At 56.4% G+C, this 17,820-nt stretch overlaps 1 protein-coding gene across 1 annotated transcript; it reads right to left on the bottom strand.

Annotated features, from left to right (window-relative positions):
* Positions 1-76: 76 nt before the first annotated feature.
* On the bottom strand, positions 77-16,397 carry ATP2A1 (ATPase sarcoplasmic/endoplasmic reticulum Ca2+ transporting 1). The gene is made up of 22 exons (XM_082669742.1): positions 16,029-16,397; positions 15,700-15,717; positions 15,282-15,364; positions 13,785-13,889; positions 12,955-13,093; positions 10,944-11,024; positions 9,974-10,059; positions 9,525-9,822; positions 9,165-9,331; positions 6,256-6,344; positions 5,882-5,984; positions 5,502-5,633; positions 4,090-4,212; positions 3,746-3,964; positions 2,755-3,090; positions 2,337-2,557; positions 2,033-2,235; positions 1,755-1,840; positions 1,523-1,656; positions 1,292-1,409; positions 1,011-1,128; positions 77-252 (listed from the first exon to the last, which is right to left on the bottom strand). Exons 1-22 carry the CDS (start codon positions 16,144-16,146, stop codon positions 227-229), a joined length of 3,003 nt encoding a protein of 1,000 aa, XP_082525868.1. The 5' UTR covers positions 16,147-16,397; the 3' UTR covers positions 77-226.
* Positions 16,398-17,820: the final 1,423 nt, after the last annotated feature.

Genomic DNA, 17,820 nt, shown 5'->3' with positions numbered 1-17,820 from the left:
GCTCAGTCGGTCGCCTTGTCCCTGCAAGCCCCACGGGGTCGGGGAGGGGAGGTTTTACAAGGGCAAAAGGGGGGGGGCGGTTGCTGAGGGGGGAGGAGACGTGAAGGGGACATTATGTTTATAAACAAGAATGTCGGGCTGGGGGGCACGTGGTGGCGGCCTGTGCCACAGCTCTGGCTGAAGACGTGTCACTATCAGGGTGGGGAAGGGAGGGCAAAAGGACTGGTTACTTCCTTCTTTCATCTTCTGGATCTGGAAGAAAAAGGGGGAGGATGAGACTGGTGGCAGGGCGGCACAGGAGAGGAGAAGTCCCTCTCAGCTCCCTACCTGTCCCAGTCCCCCAGCACACTCACCTGGAGGCCCCCCGCCACCCCCCCACTCACCTGTGTCCCCAGCCCCCACTCCCCCCAGCCACTGCAGCCCCAGCGGCACACGGCTCAGCGGCCAGCCAGCGCGACGCAGCGCAGCCCAGCAGACAGTGGTGCCCGGGGCCGGGCAGTGCCACCCCCGCAGAGTAGAGGCAGCAGCCCAGCCCCACTTGGAAGCACGGCAGTGGCGGCGGCGGCGGTGGCTCCAGGTGGAGCTGTGAGGGCACGTGACCCCGGCGCCGCCTGAGGGGGAGAGGGGGTGGGCAGAGGGGGCACAGCAGCTAGGGCACGGGCAAGAAGGGGGGTGATACCTGTGACACGGCTCAGAGAGATGGAGGAGGGGGAAACGAGTTATCCTATGGCCAGAGAGGACAGAGAGACAGCCGTTATCGAGGGAGGGAGGTGGGCGCAGGGGACCAAGAGGGCTGAGGAGGCTTTGGGGCGCCAAGGAGACGGGCTCGGAGGAGCGGGCAAAGGCGGGGCAGGGGCTGGGTGCGCCCCTCGGCGGAGGACACGGGGCCTGCTGGGGCTCTGGGAACTCACCCACCTGACAAGGAAGCGGGGCAGGCGCCTTCACGGCCTGGAGGGAGGGGCTGTGTCAGGGGCCAGGGGCTGACAGGGCTGGGGGCGGCGCGCTCTTACCCTCCAGGTAGTTCCGAGCAATGAACTTGAGGAGTTCATCGAGCCCGATGACTGGTAACGAGATCTTGAAGACCATGAGCCAATGGGGCAGGTCCAGGGCCTGCAGCTTGAAGATCATCTGGGAGGAGGCGGGAAGGGCAGTGAGAAGGAGCCCAGGAGCTGCCACTGCGCCAGCCTGACCCCGCCCTCCTCCCTCTGGCAGTGGTTGTGGTCGCGGACCCCTGCAGAGGCCCCCTGTGGGTGGGGGGGGGCAGGCAGCCCCTGGCCAGAAGAAGGCTCACCGGCAGAGGGTCCACGTAGAGGATGAGGAAATGGAGGGACATGGAGAGGCAGATGGAGCCCACCAGCCAGATGTTCACCCAGGGCGGCATCCGCAGGAGGGACTGGTTCTCAGACAGGCTGCAAGGGGGCGGCCGGGCGGAGCCAGGGGTGGAGGCACAAGGGGAGAGAAGCGGTAAGCAGGGGGAGGGTGGCCTCCAGAGGGCCGCAGAGGGAGGGAGCGCGGACCCCACCTGTTGAGAGCATTGCACATCTCGATGGTAACCAGCACGGACAAGGCCATGGTCATGGGCTCGGGGGCCTCGAAGACCTCGCAATCCACACCCTCAAAGTCAGGGTTGTGCTCTGCACACTTCATGTAGTGAGTCTGCAGGAGGAGAGGGGAGAAGCCGGGGTTCCGAAAAAGCCTCCACGGCACCCTCCTGCTCCCCTCGCCTCCTCCCACCTCCCTCCGTGCTGCCCTACCAGCTGGCTGTAGGTGATGTGAGGCCCGTCCTCAGCGTATAGGAACCACCAGGCTGCTGCTCCCACCGTGGCTGCACCCACATAGCCTGTGGTGGAGAGAAGATGGGAGTTGGGGGCCCAGGGCTGGGGAGACGGGAGGAGCTGAGAGGGCCTCCTGGCCATGAACAGCAGCTGGAGGAAGAGGGCCCGCCGCAGTGGCTGCTGTGGGGAAGCTGGTGTCCCAGAGAGGGGATCAGCCCTGAGGGTCGGGAAGGGGTGTGGGGTCTCATCCTGCTCACCCCCAATTGCCATGTAGCGGAAGAAGAGCCAGCCACTGATGAGGGGCTCCTTGGGGCTCCGGGGGGGCCGGTCCATGATGTCCAGGTCGGGGGGGTTGAAGCCCAGGGCTGTGGCCGGGAGCCCGTCTGTCACCAGGTTCACCCACAGCAGCTGCACGGGGATCAGGGCCTCAGGCAGCCCCAGGGCAGCTGTCAGGAAGATGCTGCCAGAAGGAGGAGGTCACACGTCTGTCTTGCCTCCCAGGCCTGTGGTCACCCCCCACCAGCCCCGAGCTCCTCCTAGATGCCCTTCCCGGCTGCTCACCAGACCACCTCTCCCACATTGGAGGAGATGAGGTAGCGGATGAACTGCTTCATGTTGTTGTAGATGGCGCGGCCCTCCTCCACGGCAGCCACGATGGTGGAGAAGTTGTCGTCGGCCAGTACCATCTCGGAGGCCGACTTGGCCACGGCGGTGCCGGATCCCATGGCAATGCCGATCTCCGCCTTCTTCAGGGCAGGGGCGTCGTTGACGCCATCACCTGTCTGTGGGGAGGGAGAGAAGGTGGGCATCAGCCCCTTCCTCGTACCCTCCTTGAGACTCTTCCATCGGGGCCCGAATCCCTCCCCTCCGTGCATCTCGCCAGGGCCCCTGCTCAGCCCCGTCCTCCCTCGGTCCCCAGCTCCCCAGGACGGTCATGTCAATAGACACCAAGCAGACCGCCCCACGCCAGTCGTCTCACCATCGCTGTGATCTCGTCGTAGGACTGCAGATACTCCACGATCTTCGACTTGTGCGAGGGCTCCACGCGGGCAAAGCAGCATGCGCGTTTGCAGGCCTCCCGCTGCGTGGTCAGGGGCAGGTCATCAAACTCCCGGCCAGTGTAGGCTCGGTCAGCCACATCCTCGTTCTCCCCGAAGATGCCAATTCGTCGGCAGATGGCAATGGCTGTGCCCTTGTTGTCCCCAGTGATCATGATCACTCGGATGCCAGCATCACGGCACAGGAGGATAGAGTCTGTGACCTCCTTGCGGGGTGGGTCCAGCATGCCCACCACGCCAACGAATGTCAGGTCCGTCTGGGGAGACAGAGAAGAGAGCGACAGGGTCAAGGAGGAAGCCTGGGGGGAGCTGAGGGGAGAGCTGTCCCTGGGCCTGGTGTTTAAACCTCAGTGGGGCCTCAAAGCTCAGGGGTGGGAAATGTTCACATGTGTGTCTGCAGGCCTGGCGGTGCCAGGCCCATTGTAGGTGGCAGAGCGTGTCTTTCATAGAAAGAACTTGAACTGGAAGTGAGGCAGGTGGTTTCTGCTTTCAGCAGGGCTGCTCACTTGATCTACAACTTGGAGCAAATCTGTGTTACCTGCCAGGCCACGCTGTTCCTTCTGTAAGATGGAGTGGGCTTTGGTGCTGTTCAGAGAGCAGGTCCACTACGAGATAAAGCGCTAGTGCCAGAATGGAGGCTGATGCACGTCCTTAGAAAACCTCACTGTGGAAACACATCAGCTAAACCCGAGTGGACCTGGCTGGCTTCTGTTCTGGAGCAAGCACCTCACCTCATCTCAGATGGGTCCACGGACCACATGCCAAGTAGCCCTGGACTGGATTATTCCTAAGGTTCTCTCAAACTCTAACGTCCTGTGATTCTAGGCCCCGTGACGAAGTAGGAAATGACAAGGGTGGCGGAAGGGGTAAGGCAGGTGACTCTGGGACAACGGGATGCTTCCGTCTGCTCACCTCGTACTCCATGAACCTGGAAGAGTCATCCAGGACCATCTCCTCTCGCTTTGGGGGGGTGTCCCGGGTGGCCAGGGCCAGGCAGCGCAGGGTGTCCCGGCCAGTGCCCCACTCCTTGATTACCGACAGAATCGTCTCCTTCACCGGCCCTGTCATGGGCACCCGAGTGGTGCCGACTCGCACGTAGTTACAGCGATCGATGACCCCCTCTGGGGCACCCTAGGAGAACAGAACAGTATTCAGAGACTACTGTTCCTTCCAGTGCACGGTGAGCGGGGCAGGGAGAAGAGAGAAGGGTTCAGGACTGGGAAGAAGCGGGGCTGAGGCGCACTCGGATTCCTGACCTTGACAAACATTTTGTTGCCCACAGCAGCCCGGGATTTTGCTGGAGAGCAATAGACAGACATGGACTTTCTGTCCCGGGAGAACTCCAGCGTGAATTCCTTCTTCATTAGCTGGCGGATCACCTGAGAGAGAGGAGACAGGGAGGGAGAGGCCAGATATGAGACCAGTGGAGAAAGAGTGATGATGCTATGCTAGAAGGGAAGAGTCCCAGACCCTTTAAAACATAGTCGAAAAGGATCTGGAGGTCAGAGCAGACCCCAAGCTGAGTCTGAGATAAAGCTAAGTCTGCTGCCTACAGCAGAAATGGAGAGAATTCCAAGGCTAGTGCTGCCACTGTCTTCCTATATTCAGGTTAAAGCACAATAGAAACAGGATGGCGTAGTGTGGCACTGCCTGATAGAACCTTCCGTGATGATGGGAATGTTTAATAATCTGGATGGTTCAATACAGTGCAATCGAACAACGGCTACTGAGCCTGGGGAATGTGATGAGTGCAGCTGAAGAACTGAGTTTCTACTTTTATGTAATCATTTAAATGTAGACAACCACCTGTGTGAGTCTACAGACGTACGTTGCTAGACAATGGAGAGCTGGTACCTGGCACGTAGTACTAAGCACTCCCTAAAAGTGAATGTGCCAAATGCATTCTAGATGTTTCTCCACAAAACAAAAATAAAAACGATAAATAAAATTAAAAATAATTTGATGTTTTTATTATCATTTGTAAATTTTTAAAATGAATCCTGTATTGATAAATACTTAGGTTGTTTGCATTATTTTTGTCATATTAAATAAAGCAGCCATGAGCATCTTGCCTATATAAAAAAAAAGGAATGAGTGGTGTGGGGAATATAATATAATACCCCAGAGGAATTCAATAGAGACATTCAGTAAATATTAATAGCAAGAACTTGGAGTGACAGTCACAGAATTGGGCTTGTTCACCTGGACACGGGGAAGCAGAGGCATATGAGGCAGTCATATTTCCCAAATCCTAAATCAGGCATTGTGATCTGATAAAAACAAGTGTGTTTCTAGAGACAATGGGAAATAGTTGAAATTGGGGCTGTCCCAGGATGGGTCACTTGTGGTTTCTGTGTCCAGCTCTGTCCCTTTCAACTAGGGACACGACAGGAAAAGTGATCTTAAATTCTTCCAGGGATGCTGCAACCGGGCACCAGGAAGAGCAGTGTAAGTGCAGGTGCAGTAGGTCCTACCCCAAGTCAGCCTTGCCAAGGAAAGCTGCGGAGAGGCTCTCTGCCTGTGCCGGCTGGGTCCCAGCATGGGGCACAAGGCCCTGACCAGCCTGACCTGGGTGGGGGTGGGGGGCCCTGTCTCCTGAGGTTCCTTAGGTCCTGGCCTGTACAGTATGGGCTGGAGAAGGACCGTGGGAGGGAGTGCCTAGACTCACCAAGTTGCAGGCGTTGGCCCTCTCCACCTTTGAGAGGTTTCTCAGTTCAGTGTTGAATACATTCATCTTCTCCACCAGGGTGGTGAGTGCAGTCTCGGTGGCCTCGCCCACCTTCTCATAAGCACCTTTGGCCTGAGAGGGCAGAGGAGGAAGAGGAAGTAGGTGCCCTGGGCTCCCAGCCCCGTGCTCCCATCTATCATGCCCACCTTCCACCTAGAACAGGAAGGGAGCAAGCCACTCCCTTCCCCTTACACCCAGGAGAGGGCTTGGTACAAGGGACCCCCTTCCCCCGAGCCCTTCCTTGCAGCCTGTCGAGGAGGCCTGGACTCTGAGGCAGCTGGAGGGGGAAGGAGGGGCGGCTTCAGGAGTGGAGAGGTTACCTCATTGAAGTCCAAGGAGGAGTCATTGCAGAGGGCACAAATGGTGGCTAGCTCTACCAGCCCATCATACTGCCCTGTCCGGACTGGCTTATCATTCTTCAAGCTGGCGGCCGGGTGGGGAGGAAGGAAGGGAAAGAGACAGGTAGAGAAGATAGGGAATGAGATGCAGAGAGAGCACAGGGAATGCAGCAAGGAGATGGCAACCAACTTGGAGATCAGGTGGGAGAGAGAATAAGGTTGGGGAAGGAACAAGAGAGAAACAGGAAGACAAAACTAGAGGGAAGCCCCAGGGAGAGAGGATATGTGTGTGTGTGTGTGTGTGTGTGGTGGGGAGGGGCACGAGGAACTGGGAAGACGACTTTGGGGGAACTTACATCTCTCCTTCTGGAGCGTAAGTGGAGCCAGTGATAGAGAACTTGTTCAGAAGGCAGATGTCCCCGTCCACCTTTTCGATGATGAACATCTGCAGAGGACAAGGGCATGCACACAGATGTTTAACTCTCCCCATCCCCGAAGGCAGTCTGCACTGAGGGGGCCCATGCCCCAAGTGTCCCTCTACCCGGCCATCTGCTAGGACTTACCCAACTTCCCACCATCATCCCCTGATTCGTCCTTCCCTTTTCCTCCCTTTTCCTCCCCTCTCACACCACTCCCTTGCAAATCATTCTCTAAGTTCTGTGTTCATGGCCTTAAAACAAAAGGCCATGCTGGAGGTTCTTCCAGATCAATTAGTAAAATAAGACGTGCATCACAAGGTGTGGTGGCCACCAGTCTACCTGTCAGTACATGGCCCATCTACAGCTCCAGCCTCTTGTGGCCAGATCTTCCAGTTTTGCAGGAAGAATTAGAAATTCAGGTTATTTTCCTATGATATCCCTTGACTTTTCAAATGTGGGCAATTAATTCACTTTTATGAAACATGACAGAAGACCAGTGGTCTGGCTTTGAAGCCTGTGCTTTGGAGGGATGGAGATCACACAGAGCAGAGGGGAGCAGCCCACTCTGAGCCAGAGCACGCGTGGAAGGGATGGGGCTTAAGATGTGCTCCAGGATAAAATGGTTCTGTGGCCAGGTAAGTTTGGCAAACTCGTTTAAACTGAGCGAAATCCACCCTCTCTATGGTCAGCCTTCTCCGAGGCTTTCAAATGCCAACAGGCATGTGGTACAGCCTTTCTCGGCCTGGTCTGACCACACAACCCTTGATCCTTAGGACACCAATTTCTGTTTCACAAACATGCTATTCCAGAAAACTCTGTTTAGGTCAGGGGTTCTTTGCCTGGGGTCCATGGATGACACCCCGGACCAAGGGTGTCTGTGAACTTTGATGGCGAAACAAAAATTACATCTTTTATTTTCTCTCTGACATTTAGCATTTCCATCCAATTATGAATGGGGGCAATGGACCACATTAATATTAGCAAAACCTGTGACTTGGCCACCAATATAATCACAAATACTCTCTTGTCACATTGTATTGTTGCAGGGCTCTCAAAACAGCATTTACGCTCATCACTGCTTCAGCGTTATGGCAATTGTGAGACCCACTGCTGGACTTGCTACTTAATACATTAATAAAGAAGCATACGTTTTACCAAATCACAAATCTGTGTTTTTTTTTTAACATCTTTATTGGAGTATAATTGCTTTACAATGTTGTGTTAGTTTCTGCTGTATAACAAAGTGAATCAGCTATACGTACAAATCTGTTTTTAAAATACTTTGACTACTGTATTTCAATCATTGGCTTCCTCTGTAATCCAATGTATTTTTTTTTAATAGAGACACTCTATTTATTTATTTTTTAAATGCGTAGTTTTTTAAAATTTATTTATTTTATTATCTATTTTTATTTTTTTTGGTTGCGTTGGGTCTTCATTGCTGCGCTCGGGCTTCTCTCTAGTTGCGGAGAGCGGGGTCTACTCTTCATTGTGGTGCGTGGGCTTCTCATTGCAGTGGCTTCTCTTGTTGAGGAGCACGGGCTCTGGGGCGTGGGCTTCAGTAGTTGCGGCACGTGTGCTCAGTAGTTGTGGTTCGTGGGCTGTAGAGTGCAGACTCAGTAGTTGTGGCGCACTGGCTTAGCTGCTCAGCGGCATGTGGGATCTTCCCGGACCAGGGCTTGAACCCATGTCCCCTGCATTGGCAGGCGGATTCTTAACCACTGCGCCACCAGGGAAGCCCAGTCCAAAGTATTTTATTTAATTTATGTTTTTGGCCGCGCTGTGTGGCTAGCAGGATCTTAGTTCCCTGACCAGGGATCGAACCCGGGCTCACTGCAGTGAAAGCACCAAGTCCTAACCACTGGACCACCAGGGAATTCCCAATCCGATGTATTTTAGAAACAGAATCCTGTGCGTTTTATTTTATACATTGAAAATATTAAATGTAGAGATCCAGACTGCCAAAGAGTCCAAGGCGGGACTTCCCTGGTGGCGCAGTGGTTAAGAATCTGCCTGCCAATGCAGGGGACATGGATTACCGCCCTGGCCTGGGAAGATCCCACATACCGCAGAGCAACTAAGCCCATGCGCCACAACTACTGAGCCTGCGCTCTAGAGCCCACGAGCCACAACTACTGAGCCTGCGTGCCACAACTACTGAAGCCCGTGAGCCGAGAGCCCGTGCTCCGCAACAAGAGAAGCCACTGCAACGAGAAGCCCACGCACCGCAAGGAAGAGTAGCCCCTGCTCACCTCAACTAGAGAAAGCCCACGTGCAGCAATGAAGACCCAATGCAACCAAAAATAAATAAACAAATAAATAAATTTATATATATATAAAAAAGAGTCCAAGGCACGGAAAAGATCAAGGGCCCTGGTTCAGGAAATGCTGTTCAAGATTCGTGTGGCTGGGCTCCCCGGGCCCTGTCATGGATGACCACTCTGGAGGGTAGCCTGGTGCACAGGCAGGCACTCTAGGGCCAGACAGACTTGGGTTTGAAACTCAATTCTGCTCCTTATTAACTGTGCACTGAATCTCCTAGAGCCTCAGTTCCCTCTTTGGGAAAACTGGGTAAACAAGACCTTCCCCTGAAGGGCTGCTCTGGGGGATTAGAGATAACACAGGGCAGCACCTAGCACACGGACGGAGGCTGCAGGGAGCTGCCTGCCTGGGCCAGGGGGGCTTCTCTGCTCCCTCTCCTAGCTGGCAGGATGGCACTCTCTGTGCCATCTAAGCATTTCTTTCTCAGGCCAAAATGAAAAGCTACCCATGATGAAGGGGTAACCACAACTTTGGAGGGCTCGTTTCACCTCCCATCTAAGTGGGAGTTGCCACCCTTCCCTGACCTTGCAGACAGACATCTGGTTCGTGGTGAGGGTGCCTGTCTTGTCGGAACAGATGACAGAGGTGCAGCCCAGCGTCTCCACGGAGGGCAAGCTCCTCACAATTGCGTTCTTCTTTGCCATCCGGCGGGTGCCCAGGGCCAGGCAGGTGGTGATGACTGCAGGAAGGCCTGTGGCGAGGAAGGAGAGGGGGTGAGGGAACGACACTGGGGGAGGGAGGGAGAGGCCTAGTGGGGTAGGCTGAAGAGCAGCTCCCAAAGGTATCGGTCCCGATCCCTGGAACGCGTAACTGTTACGTTATTTGGGTAAAGGATCTCTGCAGATGAGATCAGCGAATGGGAGGAAAGAGAGAGGGGGCCCTACCTTCTGGGATTGCAGCCACAGCGAGGGCCACGGCAATCTTAAAGTAGTAGATGGCACCACGGATCCAGGAGCCCCCGTGGATGGGATCGTTGAAGTGGCCAATATTGATGAGCCACACGGCCACGCAGATGAGGGAGATGACCTTGGAGAGCTGCTCCCCAAACTCATCCAGCTTCTGCTGCAGAGGGGTCTTGTCCTGCTCCGTCGCGGCCATTTGGTCACGGATCTTCCCAATCTCAGTGTTCACACCGGTAGAGGCCACGATGCCTATGGCCTTACCGGCTGCAATGTTGGTGCCCTTGGAGGGGGAAGAAGAGGCAGGGAGTCAGGTGACGCCCCTCGTGCCGCATCCCCCCAGCTGTGGGTCTCATCTCTTCCCACACCGCCATGTCTCTCCCAGACCAGGGCCCCCGGCTTGAGCGCACGACAGCTGGCCCTGGAAGCCTCACCGAGAAGAGCATGTTCTTCTTATCCTGGTTGACAGCTCGGGGGTCGGGAACAGGTTCTGTGTGCTTGATGACAGAGACAGACTCGCCTGTGGAGAAGGGGCAGAGGGGTTTTCAGATGACATCATGTCGTTCTCCCATACTTCCCCCCCCTAACTCTCTGCTTGGCGGGACAGGGCCTGGTAAGGACCAAGCAACAATCCTGGAGGAAGTCTGGACTCTGGAGGAAGGCCCTGGAGGCAGATGGGAAACCCACTGCACTTAGAGTGAAAAGACCTTGACCCCAGTCCCAGCCTGACCACTCACAAGCAGCATGGCTTTGGATCACTTAGCCTTGGTTTGCTCTTCTGTAAAATGGGGACAAGGATGTGTACACTTCAGAGCAAGGTCTTGGTGAAAGTCAAACAAGCTGACGTATGTGGAAGTGCGCAGTCAACTGGAGAGCACGTTCCTGGGAGGGAAAGGCCCCCACCCTTGGGACCTTGCCTCCTTCACCTGATGGCAGGAGCTCAGGCAATCACCCTGGGCCAGCCCACCCTGCCTCCTTGGACCATGGAGCATGCGCACTGGCTCTTCACCCTCTCTCTCCCAGGACAAAAGGAGAAGCAGCTGAGGTTTTAAGTGTATCTGAATCCTGCATCCTATCCCAGAATCTCTGCTTCCTCAGTTGGGGGCTTCTGAGGAGGCAGGATAGTTCTCTGGGTGAGCGTGTCTGTATGTCCGTGTGGAAGGGATGGGTTGATGGCCATCTGGAAATGGGGACAAACATCCCGCCATTTCCCATGACCCCTTGTGTTCCAGGCTTAGGCAGTGGGCAAAGCTGAGCAGGGTTGATGTCGCTGCCACTACGGGGCCAGGAGGGGGCCCTACTGCTGAGGGTCCCCTTTCATCCCTGTCTGTCCACTCAGCTCTTCCCTCATCAAATCCTCATCACCCTCCCCTTTGATGCATCCCCTGACCCTGGCCAGCAGACCTGTCAGGATGGACTGGTCGACCCGGAGGGTGGTGGACTTGATGGTGAGGATTCGGATATCTGCAGGGACTTTGTCCCCCACTGTGGAGAGATGAGAGGAGAGTGAAGTCAGCTGAGATGGGAGTTTTCTTTCTTCCTAAGAAAAACCCAGTCTTTGATGATCTCACCTCATCCTTCAGGTCTCAGGGAGGTCACCCGGGTTGTGCTCCTGTCACCCAAGCAAGCATCCCCCTCTAACACTCACTCCAATTGTCCCCCCTGCTGAATGTTTTTCTCCCTACCAGGCTGTGAGCCTGGCGAGTGGAGGTCTGGGCACACAGTATGTGCTCACTAAATGTACCCTGAATGACACAGGGAAAATCAGGGCCAATCCTGTCATCTAACGAGAAACTAAAACTGAGGCCGGGAGAGAGCAAAACAGAGAGGGAAACACGAGGGAGAAAGGTGAGGAGGGACAGGCAAGAAAAGAACTAGAGAAAACAGGGTAAGTCTCACAGACCTGCGTCCGTGGCGGAGAACAAAGTGGAACAGCCGGAGAAGGCAGCAAGAAACAGGAGGAAAATATGGGAATTGAGAAAATCAGTGTCAACCCAGACAAAATGTGGAGTGAGAAGCAGGAGAGGGAAGTGTGAGAAGGACAGATGCAGGCGGAGAGGGCGGAGCAGCGGAGGCAGAGGGTGCAGGCCTGGCAGGTCCACACGGCGTGGATGGGACGCACATCAGAAGCCTGCCGGGCCCTGGTCTGAGTATCTGGGGAAGGCAGGAAGCCACGGTGAGCGAGCTGGGGAGACGGCAGCAGAGAAGGGGAGTCTGCAGGAAACAAGGCTCTGGGGGGGGTGGGGGGCGGTGGGGGGGGAAGCCATACACAACAGAGAGCTGAGAAAACAGGGAGGGGGAGGGCAAGGGATGTGCACAGAAGGAGGGGGTCCACAAAGGAAACTTGCTGGGGAACACGGCAGATGCCCCACCAGACTTCGAGGCCTCCAAGGAAGCCAACTGCCTCCCAGCCTCATCCCGCCTGGTCCCAAGGATGGTCCTGGGGGTGGGGTTTGACTGCTTTCCTTTCCCCGTCCCCAAGGTTCCTCCTCCGGTGCCAGAGGAAGCTGATGGAGGAGGGAGGAGGTCGGCAATGGAGTTGGGCGGGACACCCTGTCACCCAAACTGAAGCGATATTTATAGACATTCATGGCGCTGACTCCAAACTGTCACCGTGGCAGAACGGCCCTGTGATGGGGCACCGGAGTCTTCAGCCCACCCGCCCTCTCTGTCACCAAGCTTCCCAGGGTGGGGACTTGGGTATCTGGTGGAGGGAAGTAGGCCTAGAAAGACACATCTTCCTATGCCAGGGGCCTGGAGCCGTGGGAAGGCCTGCACAGGGCAAATATAAAAACCGCTGAAGGGGGCAGAATTCCAGTAATCTTAGCCTCCCGGCCCCCACCCCTCCCTGGTCAGGCATTAAGTGTCCCTCACCGGAGAGGCGGGGCCCTCCTTGAGCTCCCCTCCTCCCAGTCCCGTGCTCTCTGCTGGGGCCTGAGTTTCCCTTACATGGTCGGGGGCTTGAGCCTCCGGCCCCCCTCCTCCCTTCTACCCTTGCTCCTTCCCCTTTGAGAAGCCTCAAGGGTACGGAGAGGTCAAGATTTAAAGCTGACCAAGCTTGGGGGTGGGTGGAAGGAGAGGGAAGCCAGGCCTCAGGAGGGGGGTGGAGACAGGGCCATTGGCAGGGACTGGGTTCCACCTGTTACTTGCAAGTGCTGGGTGAGAGGAGGGGGAGCAGGGGTCTGCCTGCAGCGTCAGGGACAGGACTGGCTGTTCCTGCTGAGACTCTGATGGAGAGGGGGTGCTGCGGCCACAGTGCCCTGGGGTGACCTCCTGAGGAGTCTGGGAAGGAGAAGCAGAGACTCTACCATCCTGGCTACCTCCTGGACAGTGGGGATCAGGGCCCAACCAGCCCCCAACATGCACATCTTCTTGGCCTCGAACCCATCCTGGACCACTCGTCCCCATCACTCACCAGCCACCTCCACGATGTCTCCGGGGACAATGTCCCGAGCCTTGATCCTTTGCACCGACTTGCGGTCAGCCCGGTAGACCTTCCCCATCTCCGGTTCATATTCCTTCAGAGCCTCAATGGCATTCTCTGCATTCCTTTCCTGGGGGGACAGGGTTGGGGAGGGGAGGGTCAGCAGAGGGAGGAAGGTTGTGGAATGACAGAAGACTGGTCAGGGAGGATGGGGAGGTGTAGGGATGCAGGAGCAGGGGCCAGAGTCTCAGGGGAAGTAGGGGCATCACAGAGAAGGAGGCAGGTTATGCAGTTCTGGCTCCTGGCCCAGGGGAGCAGACAAACCCCACATGACGGTTAAGGAAACCATCACCCACAGCTGAGAACAGGTAAGGGGGTTTCGGGGAGAGAAGGAAGGAGAAACAAAGAAAACCAGAAAGCAGGGGACAGGAGAAGCAGAGGATGGTATAAGGTAAGAGAAAGAAGGACATCAAACTAGCATTTCCTGAGATCCTCCTTTATGCCAGACACAGGGCTGGGCACTTTCACACTCATCATCTTGTTAAATTTCACCACAACTCTGAGGGATAGGATTATGAGCCCCATTTTATGGATGAGGAAACTGAGACTCAGAGAGATGAAGGAACCTGCCCAGGGTTGTACAACCAGCAAGTGAGAGTGGGAACACCAGTCTCCTGCCTCTTTCCAACATTCTGGTCCTTTTGCCCAATTCAGAACAAGGCAAGCCCAGGGTAAGTGATGGAGGAGAAGGAGACAGGGAGGGAGGCTGGCCTCATGTCCAGTGTCAGGATGTGAAGGAACGAGGCGGGGTCAAAGCTAACCTGCCAAACCCCCACGATGGCATTGGCAATGAGGATCAAGAGGATGACAAAGGGTTCAACAAAGGCGGTGATGGTCTCTTCGCCTTCCTCGAACCAGGCCAGCACCTGGGGAGCAAGGGAAGGGAGAATAACAGGTTCTAAAGCCCCTCACGTGAGGAAGGAGAGGAAATGGAGGTGAGAACATGTGCAGGAGCAAACGGGGCAGGGCACCACGGGGGCACTGCAGCCCCACATCCCTTTAAGGGTCTACGTGCTCCACAGCTCGAACTCATGTAAGCGTGGCCACTACTGTTATTCAGCGGGTGCAGGCCGGCACAGACATGCGCAGCTAGGGGATTAACTGGGAATGCTTTCAGGTTTCCCTGACCAAGTTACTGGCTTGTAAACGAAGCTCAGGGGACACCCAGGCCAACTACCCCCGCAGCCACATCCATCCCCCGGGAGCCAAAACTCAGTAGGAAAAACCCTGTGGTCCTCGCAGGCGCCCGGCCCACGCACGGCCCTCCCCCAACAGCCCAAGGCAGGGGAGCTCCAATTTCATGAGGGAGCAGAAGTGGGGGATAGTGTTACGGGGCCTCCTGTGCACACCCCACCCCAGCTGTTGCCTCTGCCAGGCAACAGCCTCAGGCAAATGTCAAGGAGCAAATCTGAGGAGGGAGAAGTGAGGCCCTGCCAGCTACACTCAGGGGCCCAGGGGCCTCCACTAAAGACACCAGGGGACAGGGAGACTTCTTTGCCTCCAGAGTCTTGTCTTCCAGGACCATTAAGATGTTAAGGAAGAAACTCCAAAAGGCAGGCCGGCCTGCTAGGATGGTGGGTGCGGAGGGGAGCTCCAGGGCAGGAGAGGTGGCAGGGCCTTGAGACCCGGCGTGGGGCAGCCCTGAGGCTGTGAGGAGGAAGGGGAGGGTCAGGCCAGGTAGGTGACGAGGGGGATCCTGGGAGTTCTAGCCCTGATGGGGTGAGTAGGGAGGTGAGGCCCAGAGACAGGAGAGGCTCTGGTTCTTTGGAGTCACCCTCGCACCAGCAGCTCTTTCCCGCCTCTACGAGGGGAGTCTCTGCCTCGACCAATCAGTGTCAGGAGGGCGGGGCAGGGGCGCCAGGATGCCGCGGGATTGGTGGAGCAGTGCATGTGCCCCCGGGGCATGCTGGGAGCAGCGGTGGCCTGGGAACAGCAGCAGCGTTGGAGCCGCGGAGCCCAGCGCTTCGCGGGGGTAACCCGAGCCCTCGGAGCCCTTGAAGCTCCGGGGGCGGCTTAACTTCAGTGTTTTGGCTGAGAACACCCTTAAAGCTTAAAATAAAACCTGCCTGCGGGGTGTGGGGGAGGACAGAGGAGTATACAAATCAGCGTCACCCCACCTCCCTCATTTCTGGTCTGTAGGAAAGGATGCTGAATGCTTGGTCTACAGGAGCCGATGATTTGGAGCTGCCCGCCAGCAGACTCTCCAGATCCCCCAACCCACGCTCCCAGCCTGCCCCCAGATGCCCTCCCACACTTACAAAGGAAATGCAGGCGGCCAGGAGAAGGATCCGCACCAGGAGGTCTTCAAACTGCTCTACCACCAACTCCCACAGGGACTTCCCTGAGGGAAGAGGCAAGGGGAGGGGGCCCCCGGGGTTAAGGTCTAAAAGATGAACGGCTGGGACTCCAGGTGCCGGCAGGCCATTTGGTACTGAGAAAAGGGCTGAGAGGAGCTGGCCCGGAGTCCAGAAACAGGCTCCTTAAAGTGGTGGGCAGTTGTTCAAGGACTGGATGCCTCAAGGAGAAAGTGCCTGGAAACTTCTGACCCCAGCCAGACTCTAACCTTTGGGGAGGAACGATTGCCCAGGAGTTGGAAGGAAAGGGCAGGGAGAAGGGAGTGGGGCACAGAGGGGAGGAGGTGTCATTTATGAGAGCTCAGGGCTTCCAGTAACTTACCTTCCTCGGCAGGGAGCTCTGCCCAGGGAAAAAGAAGAAAAGGACATATTCATTTGGAGTTCAGTCTAATGCCGCCCACACCCAGGACTTTGTGGCTAAGGTAAGAGAATCAGGCCACCAAAAGTTTTTTATCCCATAAAACTTCCCAAAAATCAGGGTCTCAGGGACCCTGTTTTCTTAGTATCCTCCCCTCCGTTGCAGTCCTTGGACCATGTCCTGCCTCTTCCCTAAGATACCCTGGAGGGAGAGGCTCCAGTGTGTTTGAGTGTGAGTCTGTGTGTGTGTGTGTGTGTGTGTGTGTGTATGTGTGTCCATCAAGGGACACTTACCATTGTGGCCGTATTTCTCCAGATGCCGCTTAACTTGGTCCGGGGTAAGGCCTGTAGTTTCGCTTACCCCAAAATAGGCCAAACACTCTTCTGTGGTCTTGGAGTGTGCAGCCTCCATTGTGCTCCCTTCCTGGGGGCCAGGGGGCGGTGTGTTCCTTCTGGGGGGTTCTCACACGTCAGGGGCCTTCTTCAGTGTGTCCACCTGCCTGTTTGTCTGGGTTTCTTCCTTTTTCTCTTCTGCCCCCCCCCAAGTTATTCTTCCCTCCACGAAGCTCTGAGCCCCGGCCCCGTTCCACTTGCAGCAGCCAGCCACCCGCCCCAGCCCCCAGCTGGTCCTTATGAGGGAGTGGGGGGGGCCAGGCTCCCCCCTCCCCCAGATCAGGGATTGGCCGGCTGAGACTCTAGCAGGAGGGGTCAGAAGAGAGAGATATTTCTGCTGACAGAGGGGGAACAGTGGGGCTGCAGCCTGAGATGTCACTCATGAGGGAAGCTAAGGTGGCCCCAGCCCCAGGGAAGGGGGGGCAAAGAGAGACTTCACTTTCTGTCTTCTGCTACTGAGCCCTCCCCCAACTGCCTCGACTTCTTCAGCTGCACTGAATTTCCTGTTCCAACCTCACCCCTTCCAGTTCTTCCCTTAAACCCACTTCTCCTCTCAGGCCTTCACCGTTCCCTTTCCTCGTGTCCCCTTCCCATCTCATCTCCCTGAACCTGCCTGTTTCTACTGCCCCAGTCTCCTCCTTTCTCACTTACCTTGTTGAAAGGGCAGCAGAGATACTCCAACCCTCAGGGGATTGAAAAGGGGGAGAACATCCCTTGGGGGCGAGAGGAAGTGGCTCTAGAGGGACAAGGGGAAGTAGGGAGGGGAGAGGGTCAAGGGGACAGGGCAGAAGATGGTAACCCTACCCTAGGGAGGGGATGCCGCAGCCATCAACAAGGGATTTAGTGTCCAGGCCCTGGTGAGCAAAGCCAGGACTGCCTGTCTCTCCCCTACCCACCCCTCCCCATCACTCTAACTCAGCCACTGGGAACAGAGCCTTCAGGGCCTCGCATCCCTGACAGGGAATCCCCTCCACCAAGAAAATGGGATACCCAGGCAGCCGGGTAACCCAAGAGCCTACAGAATGTGCTGATGGCAGGGGGAGAGGGATCAATGTTTCAGAATGGGGGCAGGGGTCACCCCAAGTCATGGAATAAGGGTCACCTCATCCCACACTGTGCTCTCTTTAACCCACGGGGTTTACATGGCAGACCCCACGTGGCGTGTGGTTGCACTCCGCCCTGGCCCTGAAGTAGCTGTCCTCAAAGGGAGTGAAGATCAGAGCTGTGTGCTCAGGCATACCCTGGGCACATACCCTGTCGGCAGAGGGCTGAGGGAAGGGACGTTAAGGGAAGGGGCTCGGGGAAGCCGGATAGAGCAGAGGCTCTGGACCAAAGGAATGGACGGCGGGCAGATTGATGGGGACAGGTCTAGGGGAAATAAGGACAGTCATAGCTGGGGGAATAGAGACAGGGCTGCCAGGGTCAGAGGGAAGTCTGAGGAGCAGTGGGGAAAAGGGACAGCAGGGAGCTGGCACGCGGCAGCCAGGTGGGTGGGGGCCCAGGGCTGGGTGCAAAGCCACAAGCTGTCGCTGAGCGGCTGGCCTCAGTATCAGCTTCCTCAGAGAAGCAGCTGCTCTGAACACCCCACCCCCATCTCTGCTCTGGGATAGGGGCGTCTCTTGATTACTACCAGCTGCGGGAGGAACAGACAAGAGGGTAGCATGGGGTGTAGGCAGGGGAAGAAAGAAGGGCA

This window comes from Grampus griseus, assembly GCF_964374135.1.
Source record: "Grampus griseus genome assembly, chromosome: 14".
NCBI classification, from domain to species: domain Eukaryota; kingdom Metazoa; phylum Chordata; class Mammalia; order Artiodactyla; family Delphinidae; genus Grampus; species Grampus griseus.
Note: the sequence above shows the minus strand (reverse complement) of the source record. Positions and strands in the feature narration are given on the sequence as shown.